The sequence below is a fragment of the Scyliorhinus canicula genome, chromosome 15, assembly GCF_902713615.1.
Source record: "Scyliorhinus canicula chromosome 15, sScyCan1.1, whole genome shotgun sequence".
Lineage (NCBI taxonomy): Eukaryota > Metazoa > Chordata > Chondrichthyes > Carcharhiniformes > Scyliorhinidae > Scyliorhinus > Scyliorhinus canicula.
In genome coordinates, this window is record NC_052160.1 from 110,728,489 (window position 1) to 110,749,983 (window position 21,495).

Below are 21,495 nucleotides of genomic sequence, written 5' to 3' on the forward strand. Positions count from 1 at the left end.
ACAAAGGCTGCAGCGGGGTAAGAAGACAGCTTATCAACACACTCTCAAAGGCAATTAGGGATGAGCAATAAATGCTGGCCGTTCCAGTAATGCTCACATTCATAAATTAACAAAAAATAATTATGGGATTAGTCCATTAAATGGGATGTAAAATAACAAGAAATGACAGGTTGTATTTTATTATGTGTATTGGTCCTATGGACATGAGTAGTTTAGGATTGAGCATGCATCTAGGTAAGCTGATTGCCAGTCTTGAGTTAACATTGAATATTGTTAGCTCAGGTATAATATGGTCAGCTATAGAATAATGTTTCCTTCAACTCTGCCACAGCAACCTCAATCTCAGAAGAGGACTCAGTACGCTGGTTTGAATTTGTCCACTGCCCAAGCCAGCCATGAACCTTTTAAATTCTGTGGTGTTTTTTTACTGAATTAGGGACATTTTTATGATTTTTATTCATGCATGTACAACCAGAATGAGGCCATCCAAATTCATTTCAGCTAACTGGGGAAAGATACTGACACCCTAGTTGCTTAGCTGGAACAGAACCAGGGATTCAAGTACCATAGGACACCAGACAACATATTTTATTGGTAAGTAACCAAATTTATGTAGTAAAGAATTATATTGACAATAAACTAAAAGATGAAATGCAGTACAATACTTTGTTTTACAAAAACATTACCTTTATCATTTGAGCAACATAACTCTCCGGACCTGTATAATCAGTCTTATTTTTGACATGAACCAATACAACAAAGTATAAGTAATTCCAAATATTGTGTTCATTGTTAATGTGCTCTTCAAATGATACTGTCTTGTTGTCAAATTTATCTCGCTCAAGGCCTGCACAGAACAAAAATAAACAGTTACTTCCAGAAAACAAAAAGTCACCAAGCTGAAAATATAGTTTGTTCAAACTACATTATTTCCTGGTCTGTCTTTCCATCGTGCACTCTTCTAAATTTGGTTAATTTCCACTGTAGGAGGAATTTCAGAGCACCAGCAGCAACAGCAGATCAATGCACATGACGCTAGTCATAACTGCGACTTTTAAGGTTCCAACCATGGGCTTTTCTCAATGTCAACCTGCTCACAGCCAGGGAAAAAAAATGGCAGCATCCAGTCACTGTTGTGACTGAAAAGTTCCATTTACATGTAACACGGCTCGATCAGGCAGAAAATAAGTTACTCGAGAGCGAACTGCCTCTGGTGCGCTGGTAAAACGTTTTGAATCATTGTGTTGCCAGGCGTTTGTTGGGGGTTCTCCACATATGTCCTTTGTGTCAAATGGCAGCAAAAGGAGAAAATTCCCAGTGTTTAATTTTTGCACAATTACAACTCAGTTGGTTAGAGTTAATAATTATTTCTGGTGTTAGATATAACTTTATATCTGTAGTATCTGAATATTGATGTTACCTGTGCTAAAAACAAAGAAAACCGGTCAGTTTAGGAAGGAAGGAATTTCCTTGGATTAATCAGTAAACTGAGGGTTTAAAGATAATTCAGATTATTTCTATCAGCTTTGTAACAGGTACTTCATTTGGCGCAGTTTCTTTGCAAATTCTTTTCTACTCCACCACCAAAGACAATGACTGGAATTCTCCATCAGCACACCCCCACCCGCGGGTTTCCTGGTGATGTGACAATGGAAAATCCCATTGACAAGTATTACGGGCCAGGGTTTAGAGAACTCCAAAGTCTATCATGGAGTTCACCTGATCCACATCTTTTAATAGATTTTGGTTATGGGGAGCACAAGGGCCCACTTTACAGGTGTGATGCAACAGAGAACTAAAAGTATTTTTAAACAAAACAATGTTTATTCAGTGAATACAGTTAACATTTTATAAATGCACAGTAAACAGTTTTATCAACTATCAACACACGTAACTTCACAGATACAATACTCTATAGATAACCCTTAAAAACTTCCCAAACAACATCCGTAAGTTAAACCCTTTTTAAATAAAGACAGTAGGTTTAAATTCTCTACAGAAACAGGTATTACTTTGAAATCATCAATGATCTGGAGACATGTTTTAGCTTGTAGAGAGAGAGATCATTACACAACTGCTTGCTTTGAATGCAGCTCTCCAACTCTGAAAACGAAACCAAAAACACACTGCAGCTCCCAGCTCAAAAGGAAAGTGAAAGACAGACAGCCCAGCTCCGCCTATCACTGCAGCTATTTGATAAACACCCATTTCTTGAAGGGACATCCACCTGACACAAGGGACGGGAAGATAGAATCCAGCCTCCTGCAAACGGCACAACACCGAGAAAACGCGGCCTGGGGAACCGAAGAATCCAACCCAATGACTCATGCTAGACTACAGTTCCACGGGCTGTGATTCTTTTCCACTGACCTGGGAGTAACATTTGGTCTATAATAATCATTATGCATTTCAGCCTAGACTGTTGGTGCCTGCAACAGCAAACCCTTGGATTTATAAAGAGCCTTTAACATAGTAAATAACCGACAGGCCGTTGTACCAGAAGGGATATCACTACTGATTCCTATTCCATCTTTACCCACAGTTATACCGTGCATGTTCCAGCAGTGGTCACTGCACAACAATCAGTAGTCACTCTCTACCTTGGCTTATTTGCCCCTCTTAAGCCAATAAACGTTTGGATCGACAGCTGCCTCCAACTGGCCACCCAGAGATCAACGAACACAGCACACATGGGGATGAAAAATCATCTTCTGGCCTGTCTGACTCAGGTGAACACTGCTTCTATTGACACTTTGGGTAACTTGGGACTCCATCTTCAGAAGAGAATGAAACTGCTTTGAAAAAGCCAATGTGCTTACATGGAATCCCGAAAAGAAACGTTCTTTGAAGATCTCAAGGTCGACAGAAGAGGGATAGTTTATCTTTCAGTTATGCCATTTGGATTGGATATATTAAGGATGCTTGTGGCTGTACTTTGTCTTACATTGCAACAGAATTCACATTCCTATTAGTTAAAAGTGATTATTTTATGCTAAGTCTGGTACAAAGTGATCCAGGCCTACCAAGCATCAGTCAACGTGAATGACATTTAATCAGGTCCACTCTGAAGTTGAACCGATCTTGATGCAAGTCACTGAAAAATGAATGTGTGTTTAAATGGGTTTGTGATTGGTGCTTAAATGATTGTTGATTACACTTTTCAACTTCATTCTACCAATACTGACAATCTGTACTTTATTAAAGGGATGGAAGTATTCTTTTGCATTTATTTTAAAGCTGCATATATAAGAATTGTGAAATTGCAGTCATATACCAAAATAAGATGGATACCAGCATATGAAGAAAAACATCAAATGGAACCTCTGGAAGATGTTACATTGTGCTGGTAAACTGGACTCGATGCTTTTGTGCTTTTCAGAAGGAAGGCCACTTTTGGCTATTTGGATATCCTCTTGCTGATATTTGTTAGCAGCTTCTCAATGAACAGCAACACACAGGGAGACCAAAGTGTAGGTTATCATTAACTCCCATGATCGAGATGAAGGTAATCACATGCAGCATAAGGAACTAAAACCTCAGCATTGATACATAAGCGATTTTCATTTCATTTCCATGGTGATAATATTACTGGGCTAGTAAACTAGAGGCCCAGACCAATCCTCTGAAGACACAAGTTCAATTCCCATCTCAGTGTCTGGGGAGATTTACATTTAATTCATTCATTCATTTGGAATATAAAGCTACCCATCAGTAATGATAATCATGGAACAAGTCGATTGTCATAAAAGCCCATCTATTTCACTAATGTCCAACAGCTAAGGAAATATGCTGTCCTTACACCAATTTTGCTTCCTTGTGATTCTAGACCGACAACAATCTGGTTGATTTTTGACTGCCTTCTGAAATCTCCTAGCAAGCCACTCAGTTGTACCAAACTGCTTACAATCGATAAGAATAAAACTGAACAGACCAACTGGCACTGGCCGAAGCACCAAAGAGAAGAAAGATGCACTCTGTCCAGCCGATCCTGCAAAGTCCTCTTCACTAACATTTGGCAACTTGTGCCAAAATTGAGAGGCTAATCAAGCAGCGTCCTGGCATAGTCATCCTCGCTGAATTATACCTTACAGTCAATGTCCTGCACTCCTGCATCACCAATCTCTGGGTGCGTTCGATCCCACTAGCAGGGCAGACCCACCAGAGGAGGCGGCACAGTGGTATACAGTTGGGAAGAAGTAACCTTGGCTGTTCTCAACATTGGTCCTGGACTCCACGAAGTCTATGGCATCAGTGAAAATATGTCCCTTGCTGTCTCCTGATCCTGTTGACTTTCATCTCTTTATCCAATTAAACATACACTCCCTGCACCACCAGTGCACAGTGGCAGAAATGTCTACCATCTACAAGATTCAGTGCAACAACTTGTAGAAAACTCTTTTGACGGCACCTTCCAAATCTGTGTCCTCTACCACCTAGACAGGCAAGAAGTAGCAGACGCATTGCGACACCACAACTTCCAGGTTCCCTCCGCGTCACACATCGCCTGATTTGGAAATATATTGCAGTTCCTTCACTGTCACTGAGTCAAAATCCTGGAGTTCCCTCCCTAACAGTAGTATGGGTGCCCCCACACCACATTGGACTGCAGCGGTTTAAGAAGACATTCTCAATGGAAAGGAGAGATGAGCAATAAATGCTGGCTTTGCCAGCGAGACTTACATCCCATGAAATTATTTTTAAAAAATAGATCCCTGGCTTTGACTTTCCTTTAAGGAAGTGGGCAGCATTCAACCAAATCTGCGCGGGAACGTGCAAAATGGGTCACCTGCAGCAGAAGTGGAGGATGACAGATGAGCTGAGGTGTGATTTTGGACATGTATCTCAGGCCATGAAACACATCACATCAGCCTAGCCACTAAGAACTGTTGTGAGGCTTCTCATTTCTCCACTTGGCATCTTCGGGAGACCATGCCCAAACTAGACAATCCATTATCAGTTTATCAATCATACATAGTATTTGAATTTGGTCAACCTATTCATTTCAACCTGAAAATCTTATTTACTGCTGCAGACGTCCCTACCAATTGTTTTGATTTCTTTGGTGAACAAAAAGGGAGGCCTGCACTTACCACAGATAAAGCAGGTTGATTTCAGGGTTTCTTCTTTCTTTTGTTTCTCACTTCTCAGATCAGCAAAGGTGTCAATGATGACGCCAAAAATCAGATTTAGTACAATGATGATAACAATGAAGAAGAAGAGCAGATCAAAGACAACACGGGCGGGAAATAGAGCTTCCTGGAATAAATCAATCATTGCAGGATTAAATTTCATCTGCAAGTTCAATGTCCCTCCATTTTGGCAGAATAATTTGAATAGCTAACCTGAAATTTACAGATAAATTTTGTTTAGACATGGTATTAGGGAGAAGTTCTTTATTTGACAGTTCCTCGGGCCTTTTGAAGTTAAATGGGTATTATTTAGTAAATGAAACATTTCTCTCTGAAACAAGCAAATCTATTGTGAGGTCTAAATTTGCCAAGCTAATTTCCTCACTATCTCTTTCTACGTTTAACTTTCTTTTCTTATATAATAAAAGTATTTCTTGATTATTTGCTAACTTATTACGGTGTTTGAAAGAAACTATTTTATCCAGATTTACATTTAGCTCAGTTGGCGAGACAGCTGGTTTATGATGCAGTAAAAGGCCAACAGCGTGGGTTCAATTGCCGTACCGGCTGAGGTTATTTAACCTTGCCCCTCGCCTGAGGTGTGGTGATCCTCAGGTTAAGTTACCACTAGTCAGCTCTTCCCCTCAAAGGGGAAAGCAGCCGATGGTCGTCTGGGACTATGGTAACTTTTCTTTACTTACTTATAAACAACATTTTAAAAATGGCACTGGAATTTCTAGAAGGATAGATTTGAAAAGCAGAGAAGTTACATTAAAATTGCATAGAACCTTGGTTAGACGACATTTGGAATAGTCTGAACAGTTCTCATCTCCACATTATCAAAGGTTTACAGAGGCACTGGAGAAGATACATAGATACATAGAAGTTAGGAACAGGAGGAGGCCCTTTGGTCCTTCGAGCCTGCTCCGCCATTTATTATGATCATGGCTGATCATCCAACCTTATCTTGTTTTCTCCGCATAACCTTTGATCCCATTCCCCCAAGTGATATATCTAGCCACCTCTTGAATATATTCAAAGTTATAGCATCAACTACTTCCTGTGGTAGTGAATTCCACAGGCTCACCACTCTTTGGGTGAAGAAATGTCCAAAATGGTTTACCCTGAATCCTCAGACTGTGACTTCTGGTTCTGGACCCACCCACCATCGGGAACATCTTTCCTGTCTAGTCCTGTTAGAATTTTCTAAGTCTCTATGAGATCCCCCCCCCCTCATTCTTCTAAACTCCAGTGACAACAATGCTAACCTAGTCAATCTCTCCTCATATCACAGTCCCACCATCCCTGGAATCAGTCTGGTAAACCTTCGCTGCACTCCCTCGAGAGCAAGAACATCCTTCCTCAGAAAAGAAGACCAAAACTGCACACAATATTCGAGGTGTGGCCTCACCAAGGCCCTGTATAATTGCAACAACAAAAAGACTTACTAGAATTACACCAGAACTGAGATGTTCTACGTATTGGGATAGATTGAATAGGCTACACCTTTTTCTCTGGTTAAAAAAAAAAAGTGGTATCCTGGTGTAAATTTTCAAGATTATGAAAGGGTTTGATAAGGGAGACTTCAAGGAGATATTGCAACTTGTGTGAGAACAAAGCTAGGAGCCATAATTACAAGATAGTCATCAATAAATCAAAATGGAAATTCCGGAGAAACCTCTTTACCCAGAGAGTGGCGAGAATGTTGAAATCACTGCCACAACATCTAGTTGATGTGAACAATCTAAACACATTCAAGGGATGAGAGAGATACGATTGGAAGGATATATTTATGGGGTTAAATGGAAAAGGATGGTAAGAGGCACATGGACCTCTTGGGCTGAATGATCTGTTTCCATGCTTTAAGTAGTTTGTAAATATGAACACTAAGTAATGATGTATATATGTACACTAAGTAATGATGGTTACTTGATGCCAGATTTTAAACTTCAAATTGCAACGGTGAGAGAGAAATGCTTCCAGATGTCTCATCATACAGATTTACTTACATCCTTCGAAGGTTGTCTGAGTATATCTCCAACGCCACCTCCATTACGCAGACCATGATTTAATACTGTTATTATACACATCAATAGAGTGTCACAGGCACGCTCTTTGTCACTCGCATCCCCATCTAAAAAAACAGAAGTAGCAGCAGAAATAAATAAAAATTTGCCTCCAATGTTCTTTGAGAATTTAGACTGCGAGCTGCTGTCAATTGTTCTTGGACAACTTTTTATCAAAGTATATCAGCTCTGAATCTTGCACCAACAATCACTGAATCCATTTGCGGAGAGAATATCCTCGTTTCCACGATTCCATCCAACTTTTTAGTTTCCCTGGGATCTCTCTTGCTCCACTAAGCTATTTCATTCACTGACTGAGAGGACAGGTAGTCAATTCCCCCTGGGTTACTAGCAATGCTAAAATCGTGGCTGGTCAGAGGACAGAAAGACCAGTCGAGCAAGTAGGTTGTTGAATACTCCGATAATCCCTCTTTTGCTGTGTGAAAGTCTCCATTCATAGATGCATGGCTCAGATTAGAACAGTAGCAATGGGGCAATTTCAGGGAAGGACCTATCTCCTGCCACTAAATGACCTATATTACCAAGAACCTGTATTTTACGTGAATTTAATTTCAATGTTAGCATAACTATTAATTTTTAAGTAGGTTAACAAATGCGTTTTAATAATGCTGATTGGAAAAGCACGACTGGTATGACTGAAGTTCCACTATCTGCATATCAGGATTCTCTACTGTATATGTGGTTCATATGCTCGTCAATGATCCAAAGGACAGGAGGTAATTCTCGTGGTCTTTTATTCAACAGCCCTTTATTGCTCCCCACAATAAAAAGTAGATTCATGTCATGCTGTCTGTGAAATCTTGCTTTGCATAAAATGGCTGTGATTCAGCACCAAAAAAATTGTATATGAGAATTTTGGGTACTTGCAAGTATTCATTTCAAATCTCATTTTTCTTCGCACTCGTGATCAGTTTTATTTCTGTTTCTTGTTGGCACGCAAGGGAGATACTAGGAAATTGGGTCCACAAATGAGATACCAATGTAGCAAGCAATTCAGGTGTTAACAGACTGAGAACAAAAAAACAGCTAGCACAGAGTTAGAGGGATACACCCACACCTGGCCGAGTTCTGTCATTCCATTGAGACTTAAAATCATTAGTGGGAATACACAGGATGGCCTTGTTCAGCAGATTGATTCATTTCAGATTCAGTATCACCAATGATGCTGTTTCATTTGAAAAGATGCTTCTTGTTGGCTCATACATGACTATGAAAACTCTTGGATGAGTTATCAGAGGGATGCCAGTACCACCGGCACTATGCATGCCTTTCTGAAATAAGAAGGTCGGTGGAAAAAAGGGAAAAGGAAAAGATACATTTCTAGAAATTAATGCAGCTTGTATCTTCTGCAATGTAATGGTTTGTGAGATCTGTAGAGTGTGCTCATTTTTTCTGCAGATTGAACATTAATACGCTGACTGGCGATATGAATGGGTACATGTATATAGTTATCGGTTTGACCTCCGGCCAGCAGGTGGTGATAAAGATCCACCATGTGACTCAAGAGATTCGGCAATTGGCAGTAGATCATACCCGAGGACAGTCGCACTAGAAGTAGCTCCAGGAGAATTCTCTGAATTAATTTATTAGTTACTGTTTGTATTGTAGTTTGTTCGTTATCTTTCCACTTGTTCATCTTGTTAATAGCTTATCTTACTAGTCAAAGAACTAGATGTTCTGTGCTGATCTTTACAACAATCATAACACAGAACATAACACTGACCTGTTGACTCAGTGTCTTGGATGCCTGCAGTACAATGAACATCATCAGCAGCACATGAGTTAATGAAATCCTTTATTGTGTTTCCTTGTACTGCAAATAAACCTATAAACAAAAGAAACATTTCACGCACCATCTGTTCAACATTGTTACCATAGCCTTACTTGGAGCTTCTTGCTCATGAATGCATCTTTTTTCAGTTTTGTTCTGCTATCTTCAACACCTGCCCACAGTATAATATTCTTGCTCTTGACAATATTACCCTGTTTTATTGGGCTTTTCGTTTGCTAATTTAAATGATCTCTCTGGAGAAAAGATCATTGCAAACACTCAAGAATTCTCCTTGATCATGATGAAGAATGATTATGTAAGGCATTGTGTTAATTAATCTGCAATAGCGCCTTTTGAACAGAAACATACTCTGCATCCAGACTGTCGTTTGCCACATTATTTCTGAGAACAAACAAATATCAATGCTCTCCTGTCTCTAAAGCCCTGGTCAACTTGCGCGTAAAGGAATGGCTGAGCAGTGGACACCAGATATACTGGACACAGTTTCCCCTTCCTGTGCTGTCAATGTACAATTTCACGTCCATTAAAGTGATTAAACGGGAAATCTCAAGCTTGTGCCAAAGTAGAAAGCCCTGTCTAATGATCCTGACTGTGCAAGAGCTGCATTATGGTCGACTTCTATTATATCAAGGTCGTGCAACGTCAAAACTTACTTGATGTCTTGCTGCTTGGTAACCTCTCAACATCTAAAATGAAGTCATCCTTCAGGAAGAGGAAGCCCACGATTGAGAAGAGATAAACAAGGATGAGGGCAAGCACAGCAGTCAGGAGGATGGAGCGGCCATTACGCGTGACACTTTTTATGACGTTAAACAGAGTCTCTTCTCTATAGATCAAGTCAAACAGCTGAAAAACAGGAGTCCAATAAATGGTAAGTTTATATTTGTCAGATTTTTAGGATGTCATTTTCATGGTCTGAACTTTGTAGAACATACAAACATGTGAATTAAGAGGAGTAAACCTTCTAGCCCCATGTGCCTCCTTCGCTATTCAGTAAGATCATGGCTAGTCTGATAGTAACCTCAATGCCACTATTGTGTCTACCTCCCGATGCTCTCCGATTGCCTTATTAATCAAGAATCGAAGTACCTTTGTCTTATAAGTGCTCAATGACACTGCCTCTACCATTTTCTAGGGAAGAGTTTTCCATAGACTCATGAACCTCTGAAAGAAACTGATACTTCTCATCCCCATTGTAAATGGGAGATTTCTTATTTTTAAACTATGTCCCCTAGTTCTGGTCACTTCCACAAGGGGAAACATCCATTCTGGCAAGACCCCTCAGGATTTTATATATTTCAATAAGATCTCCTCTCAAACTCCCAACAGGCCCAACCTCTTAAGTGACCCCTCATCCAGGAAGTGAACCTCTCTCTGAACTGCTTCAAATGCAATGAAGTCCTTTCTTCAATGAGACAATCAAAAATGAACACAGTAGATTTCTGGTGGCAGCTACGAAGGAGTAAGTCGCACATTTGGTGGCTCCCGCTCGGGTCGGACTTTTGGACCTTTTACCCAAATGTTCTACTGGACTTGAATTGAAAAATTGATGACAGAGGTAATTGTGTACTGAATTCCCACATCGGTGCATGGAGAGAAGGACTAGAAGTGCTCATAAAGGCAGAAACAGAAAGCCAGAGAAGGCTTGGGCTGAAGCTGCAGCAGGAGACAGCATGGCGGAGGACCGGACCTCTGGCTTGTCAACCCAGCGGAGAACAGAGCAGCTGATGCAAGTTATTCAGCTTCGCTAAGCAGAAACGGGACTGCTTGGACCTGATAAAAGAGCCAATTGAGCAGCTGGAGCTTAGATTGGATGCCCAAGATCGGGAGATCCAGAAGGTAGAGAAGGCACTGGCTGAGCAGGAGGAATACCAAACTGCGGTGGAGTTGGAGGTGGGGCTGCTGAGAGACCAGCAGAAGAAACTCCTGGAGAAGGTGGCAGACCTAGCGAATAGGTCCCGCCGGTAGAACTTGAGAATTGTTTGGCTCCCGGAGGGATCCAAATGAGTAGATGCTGGGGCATACATCGCGGACATGTTTGAGAAGTTGCTGGGGGATGGGGCCTTCTCCCGACCCTTGGAGGTGGACAGGGCTCACAGAGCACTCGCGAGGAAGCCGCGAATGGGAGACCCCCGAGGGCAATGGTGGTGAGATTCCACAGGTACTGGATAAGGAGCGCATTTTACAGTGGGCCAAGCAGACATGGAGCTGTAAATGGGACAACGGTATCCTGCGGACCTACCAAGACCTGAGTGCGGAGGTGGCCAGGAGAAGAGCAGGCTTTAACCAGATCAGGTCAACCCTTTTTAAGAAAAAGGTGAAGTTTGGACTGTGTATCCGGCCCGTCTCTGGGTCACGTACGAGGAACAGCACTTTTATTTCGAGTTGCCTGAGGACGTACTGGACTTCGCAAAAAGGAAAGGACTGGTGGTGGGCTGAGAACTTTTGAACTTTGCTGCAACGTTCATGGTTTTTTAAAAACAAACAAAAAAAAGTTACTCGTTTTTTGTTTTGTGGAAGCTGTCTACAATGCCTTCGGTATTGTTTTGTGGCCAGTGGCAGAGCTGAGTGAGTTAAGATTTACATTTTCATTGTTGGGGGATGAAGGTGTGCTTGTTTTGATTTTGGATCGCTTGATCTTTGTTAGCGTTTTTTTTTCTTCCTGTTTTTTCTGTCGGGTAATTGTGTTGGGATTGTTTGTCATTGGAATATGTATGTATGAGCGGGGGGGAGGGTGTGTGGGGAGGGAACAATAGGTGGGAGACTTTTCGGCACCAGGGATGGGCACCATCAAGCTAGCTGGGTGGGCTAGCTAACGGAAGCGTGGGGGGGGGGGGGGTGTGCATATGTTAGGTTTATTAAAGGGGTCGAGTTATATTGTGTTGTTACTAGGGGGGTGGAGGGGGGAAAATGTTCTGCTGACGAGGGAGGGACTTGTGCTAAGGGACCAGAGAGGAGGTTGGGGGCGGAGGCTGCTTGGGGCAGGCCGGTGGAGGTGCGGAGCACGGGCTGGAGGCTTGCCCAATAAAGGGGATAGCTGATCGGCGAAGGGGGGGGGGGCAATGAGCCCCCCAATTAGGCTGATCACCTGAAATGTACGAGGGCTAAATGGGCCGGTCAAGAGGGCACGTGTGTTCGCGCATCTGAGGGGACTGAAGGCGGACGTGGTAATGTTGCAGGAGACGAGTAGCTGACCAGATTAGATTGAGGAAAGGCTGGGTCAGTCAGGTCTTTCATTCGGGACTAGATTCAAAGGCTAGAGGGGCCGCGATTCTGATCAATAAGCGGGTAGTGTTTGAGGCGGGTAGAATAGTCTCGGATGTGGGAGGTCGGTACATTATGGTCAGTGGGAAACTGGAGGGGGTGCAGGTGGTATTAGTCAATAAGTATGCGCCAAATTGAGATGATTTGGTGTTCATAAAGAGGATGCTGGGGAAGATACCGGACCTGGACCCGCACAAGTTGGTCATGGGAGGGGACTTTAACACAGTTATTGACCCTGGCTTAGACCGGTCAAGCTGAAAAACGGGCAGGGTGGCAACAATGGCAAAGGAACAAAAAGGGTTCATGGAGCAGATGGGAGAGGGGGGGGGGGGGGGGGGTGGACCCACGGAGATTTTGGCAGCCGAGGGTGAAGGAGTTCTCCTTCTACTTACACGTGGATAAAGTGAACTCCCGGATTGATTTCTTTATTCTGAACAGGGCTTTACTGACGGGGGTGGTGGACATGGGGTGCTCGGTGATCACAATCTCTGATCATGCTCCGCACTGGGTTGACCTGCAGGTGAGTAAGGACAGCAACCAGCGCCCGCACTGGAGGCTAGATGTGGGACTTTTAGCTGACGAATGGGTGTGCGAGCGGCTGAGGAAATGTATTCAGAACTACCTGCAGTTCAACGACACAGGGGAAATGTCAGCAGCAGTGGTCTGGGAAGCACTGAAGGCGGTGGTTAGAGGGGAGATGATCTCCATATGGGCCCACAGGGAGAAGATAGACAGAGCAGAGACGGACCGACTGGTAAAGGAGATACTACAGATCGATAGGAGGTATGCAGAGACCCCAGAGGAGGGCTTTTAAGGGAACGGCGGAGGCTACAGGCAGAGTTCGGCTTGTTAACCACAGTGAGGGCAGTGGAGCAGCTGAGAAAGCCGAAGGGGGCGATCTATGAGCATGGAGAGGCCAGCAGAATGCTTGCACAGCAGCTTAGAAAGAGGGAGGCAGCCAGGGAGATAGGGAAAGTAAATGATGGAGATGGGAACCTGGTTGGAGATTCAGCAAGGGGTGAATAAGGCGTTTAGGGATTTTTACAGTAGGGTGTATGGGTTGGAACCCCCAACGGGGCCGGAGGGGATGAGGCACTTCTTAGGGGGGCTGAATTTCCAAAAGGTGGATGGGAGGCAGGTAGAAGGGCTGGGGGCCCCGATCGGGTTGGAAGAGATAGCGGAGGGTCTGAAGACCATGTAGTCGGGTAAAGCCCCGGGGCCAGACGGATACCCAGTGGAGTTCTATAAAAAGGTCTCTGGGATATTGGGACCATTGTTGATGAGGATGTTCAATGAGGCAAGGGAGAGAGGGGTGCTGCCCCCGACGATGTCACAGGCCATGATTTTGCTGATCCTGAAGCGGGCAAGAACCCGGAGTTGTGTGGGTCCTACAGGCCTATATCCTTGTTGAATGTGGATGGCAAACTGCTGGCCAAAATGTTGTCCTCCAGGATTGAGGATTGTGTCCCGCACGTTATTGGGGAGGACCAGTTTGTTAAGGGTAGGCAGTTGGTGGCCAATATACGAAGGCTACTAAACGTTATCATGATGCCCCCGGAAGGTAGGGAGGTGAAGGTAGTGGTCGCAATGGATGCAAAGAAGACTTTAGATCTTTAGGGTAGAATGGGAATATCTGTGGGAGGTAATGGGACGGTTTGGATTTGGGCGAGGCTTTATTGACTGGGTCAGATTGCTGTATCAGGCTCCTGTGGCAAGCGTACGGACAAACAGGAAAACATCGGACTACTTTAGACTGCACTTGGGGACGAGATGGGGATGCTCCCTCTCCCCACTGTTGTTCGCGCTAGCTATAGAGCCGTTGGCAATTGCTCTGAGAGCTTCAAGGGGCTGGTCCAGGGCGTGGTGGAGCACAGAGTCTCGCTTTATGCAGATGACCTGCTTTTGTATATCGGACCCAATAGAGAGGATCGAAGAAATCATGAGGATTCTAGGGGAATTTGGCCGGTTTTCAGGGTATAAGCTAAATATGGGAGAAAGTGAGATGTTTGCGGTCCAGGCGAGGGGACAGGAGAGGTGATTGGGGGAGCTGCCGTTTAGATTAGTAGGGGGAAGCTTTAGGCTTCTAGGCATCCAAGTGGCGCGGGAATGGGACCGGCAGCATGAATTAAATTTGGCCCGACTAGTAGACCAAATGAAGGACGATTTTCGGAGATGGGACGTGCTTCCGTTGTCACTAGCTAGGAGGGTGCAGATGGTGAAGGTGACAGTCCTCCCGAGATTCCTGTTCGTGTTTCAATGTCTCCCCATTTTTATTCCGCGGTCCTTTTTTAAACGGGTCAACAAAGTGATTACTGGCTTTGTTTGGGCGGGCAAGGCCCCGCGGGTAAGGAAGGTAATGCTCAGCGGAGTCGGGGAGAGAGCGGGCTGTGGCGCTACCAATTTTAGTAACTATTACTGGGCGGCGAATATAGCCATGATCAGAAAGTGGATGATGGGGGGAGGGTTGGCATGGCAGCGTATGGAGGCTGCTTCATGCAAGGGCACCAGTCTGGGGGCGTTGGTAACTGCGCCTCTGCCGTTCCCGCCGGCACGGTACACCACCAGCCCCGTGGTGGTGGCGGCCCTGAGAGTCTGGGGGCAATGGAGGAGACATGTGGGACAGAGGGAGCATCGGTCTGGTCCCCAATCTGTAATAATCACCGGTTTGCCCTGGGAAGTATGGATGGGGGGGGGGGGGTTCCGGATATGGCAGAGAGCAGGAATTGAGAGGATGGGGAATATGTTTATAGAGGGGAGCTTTCCGAGCATGAGGGCGCTGGAGGAGAAGTTTGAGTTGGCGAGGGGAAACAAATTCAGGTACCTGTAGGTGCGGGACTTCCTACGTAAACAGGTGTCAAACCTCCCGCTCCTAACACTAAGGGGGATACAGGATAGGGTAGATTCCAGAGGGTGGGTAGGAGAAGGGAGCGTCTCTGACATGTACAAGGAACTTATGGGGTCAGAGGAGACGCAGACCGAGGAGCTGAAGCGCAAGTGGGAGAAGGAGCTGGGAGGAGAGATAGGTGGTCTATGGGCGGGCACGTTGAATAAAGTCAACGCGTCCACATGGGCCAGGCTCAGCCTGATACAATTCAAGATCGTTCATCAGGCTCACATGACAGTGGTGCGGATGAGCAGATTCTTTGGGGTGGAAGACAGGTGTGCAAAATGTGCGGATGGACCAGCGAACTATGTCCACATGTTCTGGACATGTCCGAATCTTAGGAGATTTTGGCAGGGGTTTGCAGATGTCATGTCCACGGTGTTAAAACAAGGGTGGCACCGAGTTCAGAGGTGGCGATTTTCGGGGTGTCGGAAGATCCAGGAATCCAGGAGGAGAAAGAGGCAGACATTCTGGCCTTTGCTTCCCTGGTAGCCCGGAGACGGATACTATTAACCTGGAGGGACTCAAAGCCCCCAAAGTCGGAGACCTGGCTATCGGACATGGCTAGCTTTCTCTGTTTGGAGAAAATCAGGTTTGCCTTGAGAGGGTCAATGTTAGGGTTCGCCCGGAGGTGGCAACCGTTTGTCGACTTCTTTGCAGAAAATTAATCAGCAGAGGGTGGGAGAATTAGTTTAGCTTAGAGTAGGGGGTTAATAAAGGTGGGACCTGTAAGGGAGGGAGACGGCTTTGGCACTATGTTTATAGATTCATATACATTGTTTATTTTGTTGTTGTAATACCAAAAATACCTCAGTAAAATGTTTATTGAAAAAAAAATGAACACAGTACTCAAGATGTGGTCACCCCAGAGCCTTGAATAACTGGAGCAAATCATTGCTACCTTTATATTCCATTCCCTTTGCAATAAACAACAATATTCTCTTTGCCTTCCTAATCACTTACTGTAGCTTCATATTCACTTTTTATGATCCATGTGCCAGAACACTCAGACCCCTCTGCACCTCACAGTCCTGCAATTTCTCCCCACGAAGAAAAAATATTGCTGTTGTTCTATTCTTCTTACCAAAGTGGACTAATTTGCAATATTCCACATTATACTCCAACTTTTTGGACACAGGTGGGTCGTCATCAATGCATTTCTATGATTTGAATTTGGGCCTTGTTACCAGGAAACACAGTGTTTTCTGTACTTCATTTCTAGCTTTATTGAAGCCAAATCACCGATTGCACCTTTCCTCAAATTTCATGAATTGTGATGCATGTCTTCAGTTAAGACCAATGTTTTCGAGTCATATCTTAAATTTCTATGTCAACTTACCGTTGCTAGTCCAGGTTGATGGAACAAATTTAAATGGAGGCTGGGTAGTACAATGGATTAATAAATTGTCCCTTCCTCTCAGGAGCCTGGATTTGAATCCAGCTTAGACTAACAGCATGGAGGCCCCCTCTGTCTAATCACTCCAAGAATTCGACTTAGAATGAGCTTGAAAAATCAAATCCCAGTTCCTAGTTGGCCTGAGTCCCCGGGGTGACAATACTTGTAATTCAGGAAAATTGTGACCAAATTGACCATATGGGAAAAGGCAATGGCAAAGAAAGTTCAATTGATGTTTGCTTCTGTGATTATGTGCTTGAGGCAGTGGGGTGAATTCTCCTCCGGTTGGATTCTCTGTTTCGCCGGCAGCGCTCCCATGCCCGCCGGTTTCCCGTGGTGTGGGGTGGCCACAATGGGAAATCCGATTGGCCAGCGGCGGGGCCGGAGAACCCCGCTGCCGGTGACAACACGTGCCAAGGAACATGCGGCTGGAGAGGCGGAGATTTCACCCCAGTGTGAAGACAATTTGATTCGGCGCTTAAAACCGAAAGTGCTGCAAATATACAGCCTCATTAATATCCGCAGAGAGAGGATTTTTTAAACTTTGCTTTCTGGTGCAGACCATTCATCAAAACTGTACTTTTTAATTGAGCCTTTAAAAAGCAGGGATTAATTTGAAGAGGTCGTAGAAAGCAAAGAAATCATTGCAGTCAGACAGTCAAAATCTGTGCTAGTTGTTCTGTGACTGTTTCATGCCGATGCTGTGTCCATGTCCGATTCCTTAACACTTGCACCCCTTATCTAAATGGATATCTAATTAATCAATGCTTCTATTAACTATGCTTTTTAAAATAGGTAGATCAACAAATTATCATAGGAAGAATTTATAATTTAGTTTCAAGTTGATTTTTTTTTTACAATGGATAGCTCATATGCAACAGTGAATGATGCACCAGCTGAATTAACAGATACGTTACCCCACAGTGTCGTTCCAGCTTTTAATTACAAAAGCCACTCCAATTTCAATATTTTTAAAATTGAGAGCAAAATTTTTTCAAGATTAAACATAATTATTCAACTCAACCTAACCAGAGCTCATTACAACATAGAACATAGAACAGTACAGCACAGAACAGGCCCTTCGGCCCTCGATGTTGTGCCGAGCAATGATCACCCTACTTAAACCCACGTAACCCGTATACCCGTAACCCAACAATCCCCCCCATTAACCTTACACTACGGGCAATTTAGCATGGCCAATCCACCTAACCCGCACATCTTTGGACTGTGGGAGGAAACCGGAGCACCCGGAGGAAACCCATGCACACACAGGGAGGACGTGCAGACTCCACACAGACAGTGACCCAGCCGGGAATCGAACCTGGGACCCTGGAGCTGTGAAGCATTGATGCTAACCACCATGCTACCGTGAGGCCCTAATGTTACAGAAATGGGATGGAATGTTTTATGATCAACAGTTTAAACGTCTTTGGATGAAATAGTCATGAATGAAGATGTAACGTACCAGGATACTGTAGAAAAACTCGTGCACAAAAAGGCCCAGCACACTTGTCATAATGTATCCAATGTGGTAAAGGAAGGCCATATCCATTATCATGGCCTTGTATCCAATGATAAATTTTCCACCGTTGCCCACAAAACTAAGTAGATACACTATTTTGTTGATGAGCTAAATATATCAAAAAGAAAAGATAAAAATTATTAACATGAATTTAACATCAAAAGTATGCTGACAGTCTGGGTGCACTGCATTCGGTGCACCAAGTTTGCACCGGCCCTTGGAAAGAGCACCCCACTTAAGCCCACACCTCCACCCCATCCCCGTAAACCCACCTAACCTTTTTTTTTGACACTAAAGGCAATTTATCATGGCCAATCCACCTAACCTGCACATCTTTGGACTGTGGGAGGAAACCGGAGCAGACACTGGGAGAACATGCAGACTCCGCACAGGCAGTGCCCCAAGCCGGAATCAAACCTGGGACCCTGGAGCTGGGAAGCAACTGTGCTAACATGTTTTCACACCGGTCAATATATACAGTAATTCATCCAATTTATTTCTGGCTCTTTAATTTTCTTTTAACACTGGACATGAAATACATGCATGCGGTCGAGTCAGTCAATTAGTCTCTTCATATTGAACAAAACCTTTTAAACCACCAATTAACTCACATTCCTGGTCACAGACTCTCTTGCTGCATATTTGATTTTTCAGGTAGATCATTATTTGTTCACTTAATCTCATATGTCAGGTGATCCTCAAAGTAATTAAATGGAGGATGTACAAGGATTTACCAAATGACATCAGCGAACAAAGTAAAATGTTGTCTTTTGTCGACAATGAGTGAATGCCAGCATCAATTTCTGGAGTAATTTCTAAGTCCATCCATTGGTCGACCAATTGCTAAGTGAGGGGCACCTCGTACTGATCTCTTTTTTAGAATGCCCCAAATAATTATCCAGCAATTGTATCAAATAATGAAATAGTCAACGGAACAAAAAGTAGATTGAAAATCATGGTTATAAGGAGAACATTTCTTTTGGTGATAGTGATTAAATGTTGTAGAACTGATGCTTATTCAATTCAAAGAAGTGAGTATATGTTTTGCATAATTCAACATTAAGGTTTTCAAGTAATCAGCATCATACTTACATTCAATAATCCCAGTGTTAATAAGGTGTGGCCTATTCCAATGTAATATATAGATCGAATTATCAGTGCTATTATCAGTGGTCTGAGACCGTATCTCTTGGAAAGCAAGGAAACTACTGAGAAACAAATTACACCCCAAAAAAAAAGTGAGAGAAAGGATGAGTCCAGGGGCCCTGTAAGGAGAAAAATAGAAAACAAGTTTTTGCTATGTTTCTTGGCCTAATGTATTTTACTAAGTAACAAAACACTTTGTAACCTTCTGCCTCGTCATTCAGGTATGACTCCAGGTTATGCCTGAGATACTGCAATACAAGATCGGCAGCAGCTAACTGCACCTTGCATTGTTGCAATTCTGATGTAGTTTCTAATCTCATTAGTTTTTTTCGTTTTACAGCTCATAAGGAGGCTATTCATCCCATCGTGTCCATGCTAGTCAACAAAGATCTCTCTAGGGAATTCTGGTGGCAGCCATGGTGAGTGGTCGCACATAAGGTGGCTCCTACCTGAGGTTGGATTCCTTGGCCCATTTTGCTCATTTTGATGGGCTCTTGCTGCTGGAAAAAGTGGGAATATCTAAGACTAAGGTATTTTCCTTCAGTGGGTAATGTCTAAGAATGGGTTGGCACAGTGGTTAGCCCTACTGCCTCACAGTGCCAGGGACCCAGGTAAAATTCCAGCCTTGGATCACTGACTGTGTGGAGTTTGTATATTCTCCCTGTGTCTGTGTGAGTTTCCTCCGGGTGCTCCGGCTTCCTCCTACAACCCAAAGGTATATGGGTAGGTAGAATGGCCATGCTAAATTGCCCCATAGTGTCCAGGGATGTGCAGGTTAGGTTAAGGGCTTTCAGGGATGGGGATGATGGAGTGCTCATTTGAAGGGTCGGTGCAGACTTGATGAGCCGAATGATGATTCTATGAATTACCAAACAAGGAGTGCGACGAATAAGGGGCACAATTCGGATCAGGAGGACTCACATGCCGCAGCAGGGAAAAGATGGTGGAGAGACCTGTGGCGTTGTTGCCTGCACAATGGTGGATTGAGCAGTTGGTGGAATTCCTGGCGGCTGAGTTTAAGCAGCAAAGGATGGCGGCTTCAGAGGATCAGGCCAAGGTGGCAGAGCTGACTCAGGCTGCCCTTGAGAGAGTGGAGCAGAAGTTTGAGGTGTAGAATGTGTCGATCCAGGAGGTGGACGAGACAGTGACTGACCATGAGGTTCGAATTGCCTCATTGGAGGCTGAAATGTTGATGATGGTGGAGGGTCAAAAATGATTGAGGGAGTAGGTCGACGAGCTGGAGAATCATTTGAGGAGGCAGAACCTGAGGATCATGGGCTGCCTGAAGGGAGCGAGAGAATGCAGGCCATGAAGTATATGGCCAAGATATTTGGTGGGGGAGGGGGTCTTTGACAATCCTCCTGATGAAGATCGGTCGTCGGGGAGGACACCAAAAGTGGGAGAGCTGCCGAGGGCGATCATCGTGAGGCTACACTGATACTTGGATAAGGAGAGGATTCTGAAGTGGGCAAAGGTGAGGCATGAATGCACTTGGGAAGGCCATACACCTCGTATCTACCAAGACTTGGGAGCAGAGCTGGTCAAGTGGCGAGCGTATTTAATAGGGTCAAGGTGGCTCTATTCAGGGAAAAAATGCGGTTTGGGGTGCTGTATCCTGCTCGGGGTGGTTGAGTACTCGGCGATCGGGGTGTTGGATTATGCGCCGCACCTTTTGTGGGTCACATATCAGGGAAAGGAGCATTACTTCGACATGCCGGAGGAGATGAGTAACTGCTTGGGGACCATGGATTGGGGGACATTTCAGAACATGGAATTTTGGTTGGGTTCATTTGCGTAATGGACTGGAGGTGTTGTTCTCAGGGAGGGGGGATGTATGTTTTCACACGGTGTTGTTCTGTTTGGTTTTGTTTTTACTCTGTATAGTTAATTGTCTAAATGCAGAGTTTTGTATCGTGTTTCCCTTCCTGTGGCGGGGGTAGTGATGTTTGTAATATCAAATGTGTGGGGCATGGTGTGTAATGTGGTGGGGGTGCAGGGAGGTGCGGGGGCAAGAGGGGAGTGGGTTTGGTGCGGCAGGGGGTTGGGTGGAGCAGAAGGGTGTTTCGGCACAGAAGAAGTTGGTCTTTTGGCTCGGGTAGAGGTCATCCTGCTAGCAGGTAGGTTAGTTAACAGAAGTGAAGTTGGGGGAAGAGCTGTGGAGATAGGAGGGGAGGGGGTTTGCTTTCAGGTTGTGTTGGTCTTCTTTGGCTTGGGTGGGGAGGGTGGTACTGGGGAGGCGGGGCTTTTTTGTGTTTGGGATGGGGAGGGGTGAGTT

The 21,495-nt window shown here is 44.3% G+C and overlaps 1 protein-coding gene across 2 annotated transcripts in view; it reads right to left on the reverse strand.

The window, feature by feature from the left end:
• Positions 1–21,495, reverse strand: part of itpr3 (inositol 1,4,5-trisphosphate receptor, type 3) — a 330,370-nt gene that overhangs the window by 4,458 nt on the left and 304,417 nt on the right. For both annotated transcript variants that reach the window (XM_038820893.1, XM_038820892.1), the window contains exons 50-56: positions 19,167–19,339; positions 18,018–18,182; positions 9,662–9,854; positions 8,940–9,041; positions 7,139–7,263; positions 5,091–5,256; positions 687–847 (exon numbers count right to left, since the gene is read on the reverse strand). In XM_038820893.1, coding sequence (XP_038676821.1) covers positions 687–847; positions 5,091–5,256; positions 7,139–7,263; positions 8,940–9,041; positions 9,662–9,854; positions 18,018–18,182; positions 19,167–19,339 — 1,085 coding nt within the window. The remainder of the gene's footprint in view (positions 1–686; positions 848–5,090; positions 5,257–7,138; positions 7,264–8,939; positions 9,042–9,661; positions 9,855–18,017; positions 18,183–19,166; positions 19,340–21,495) is intronic.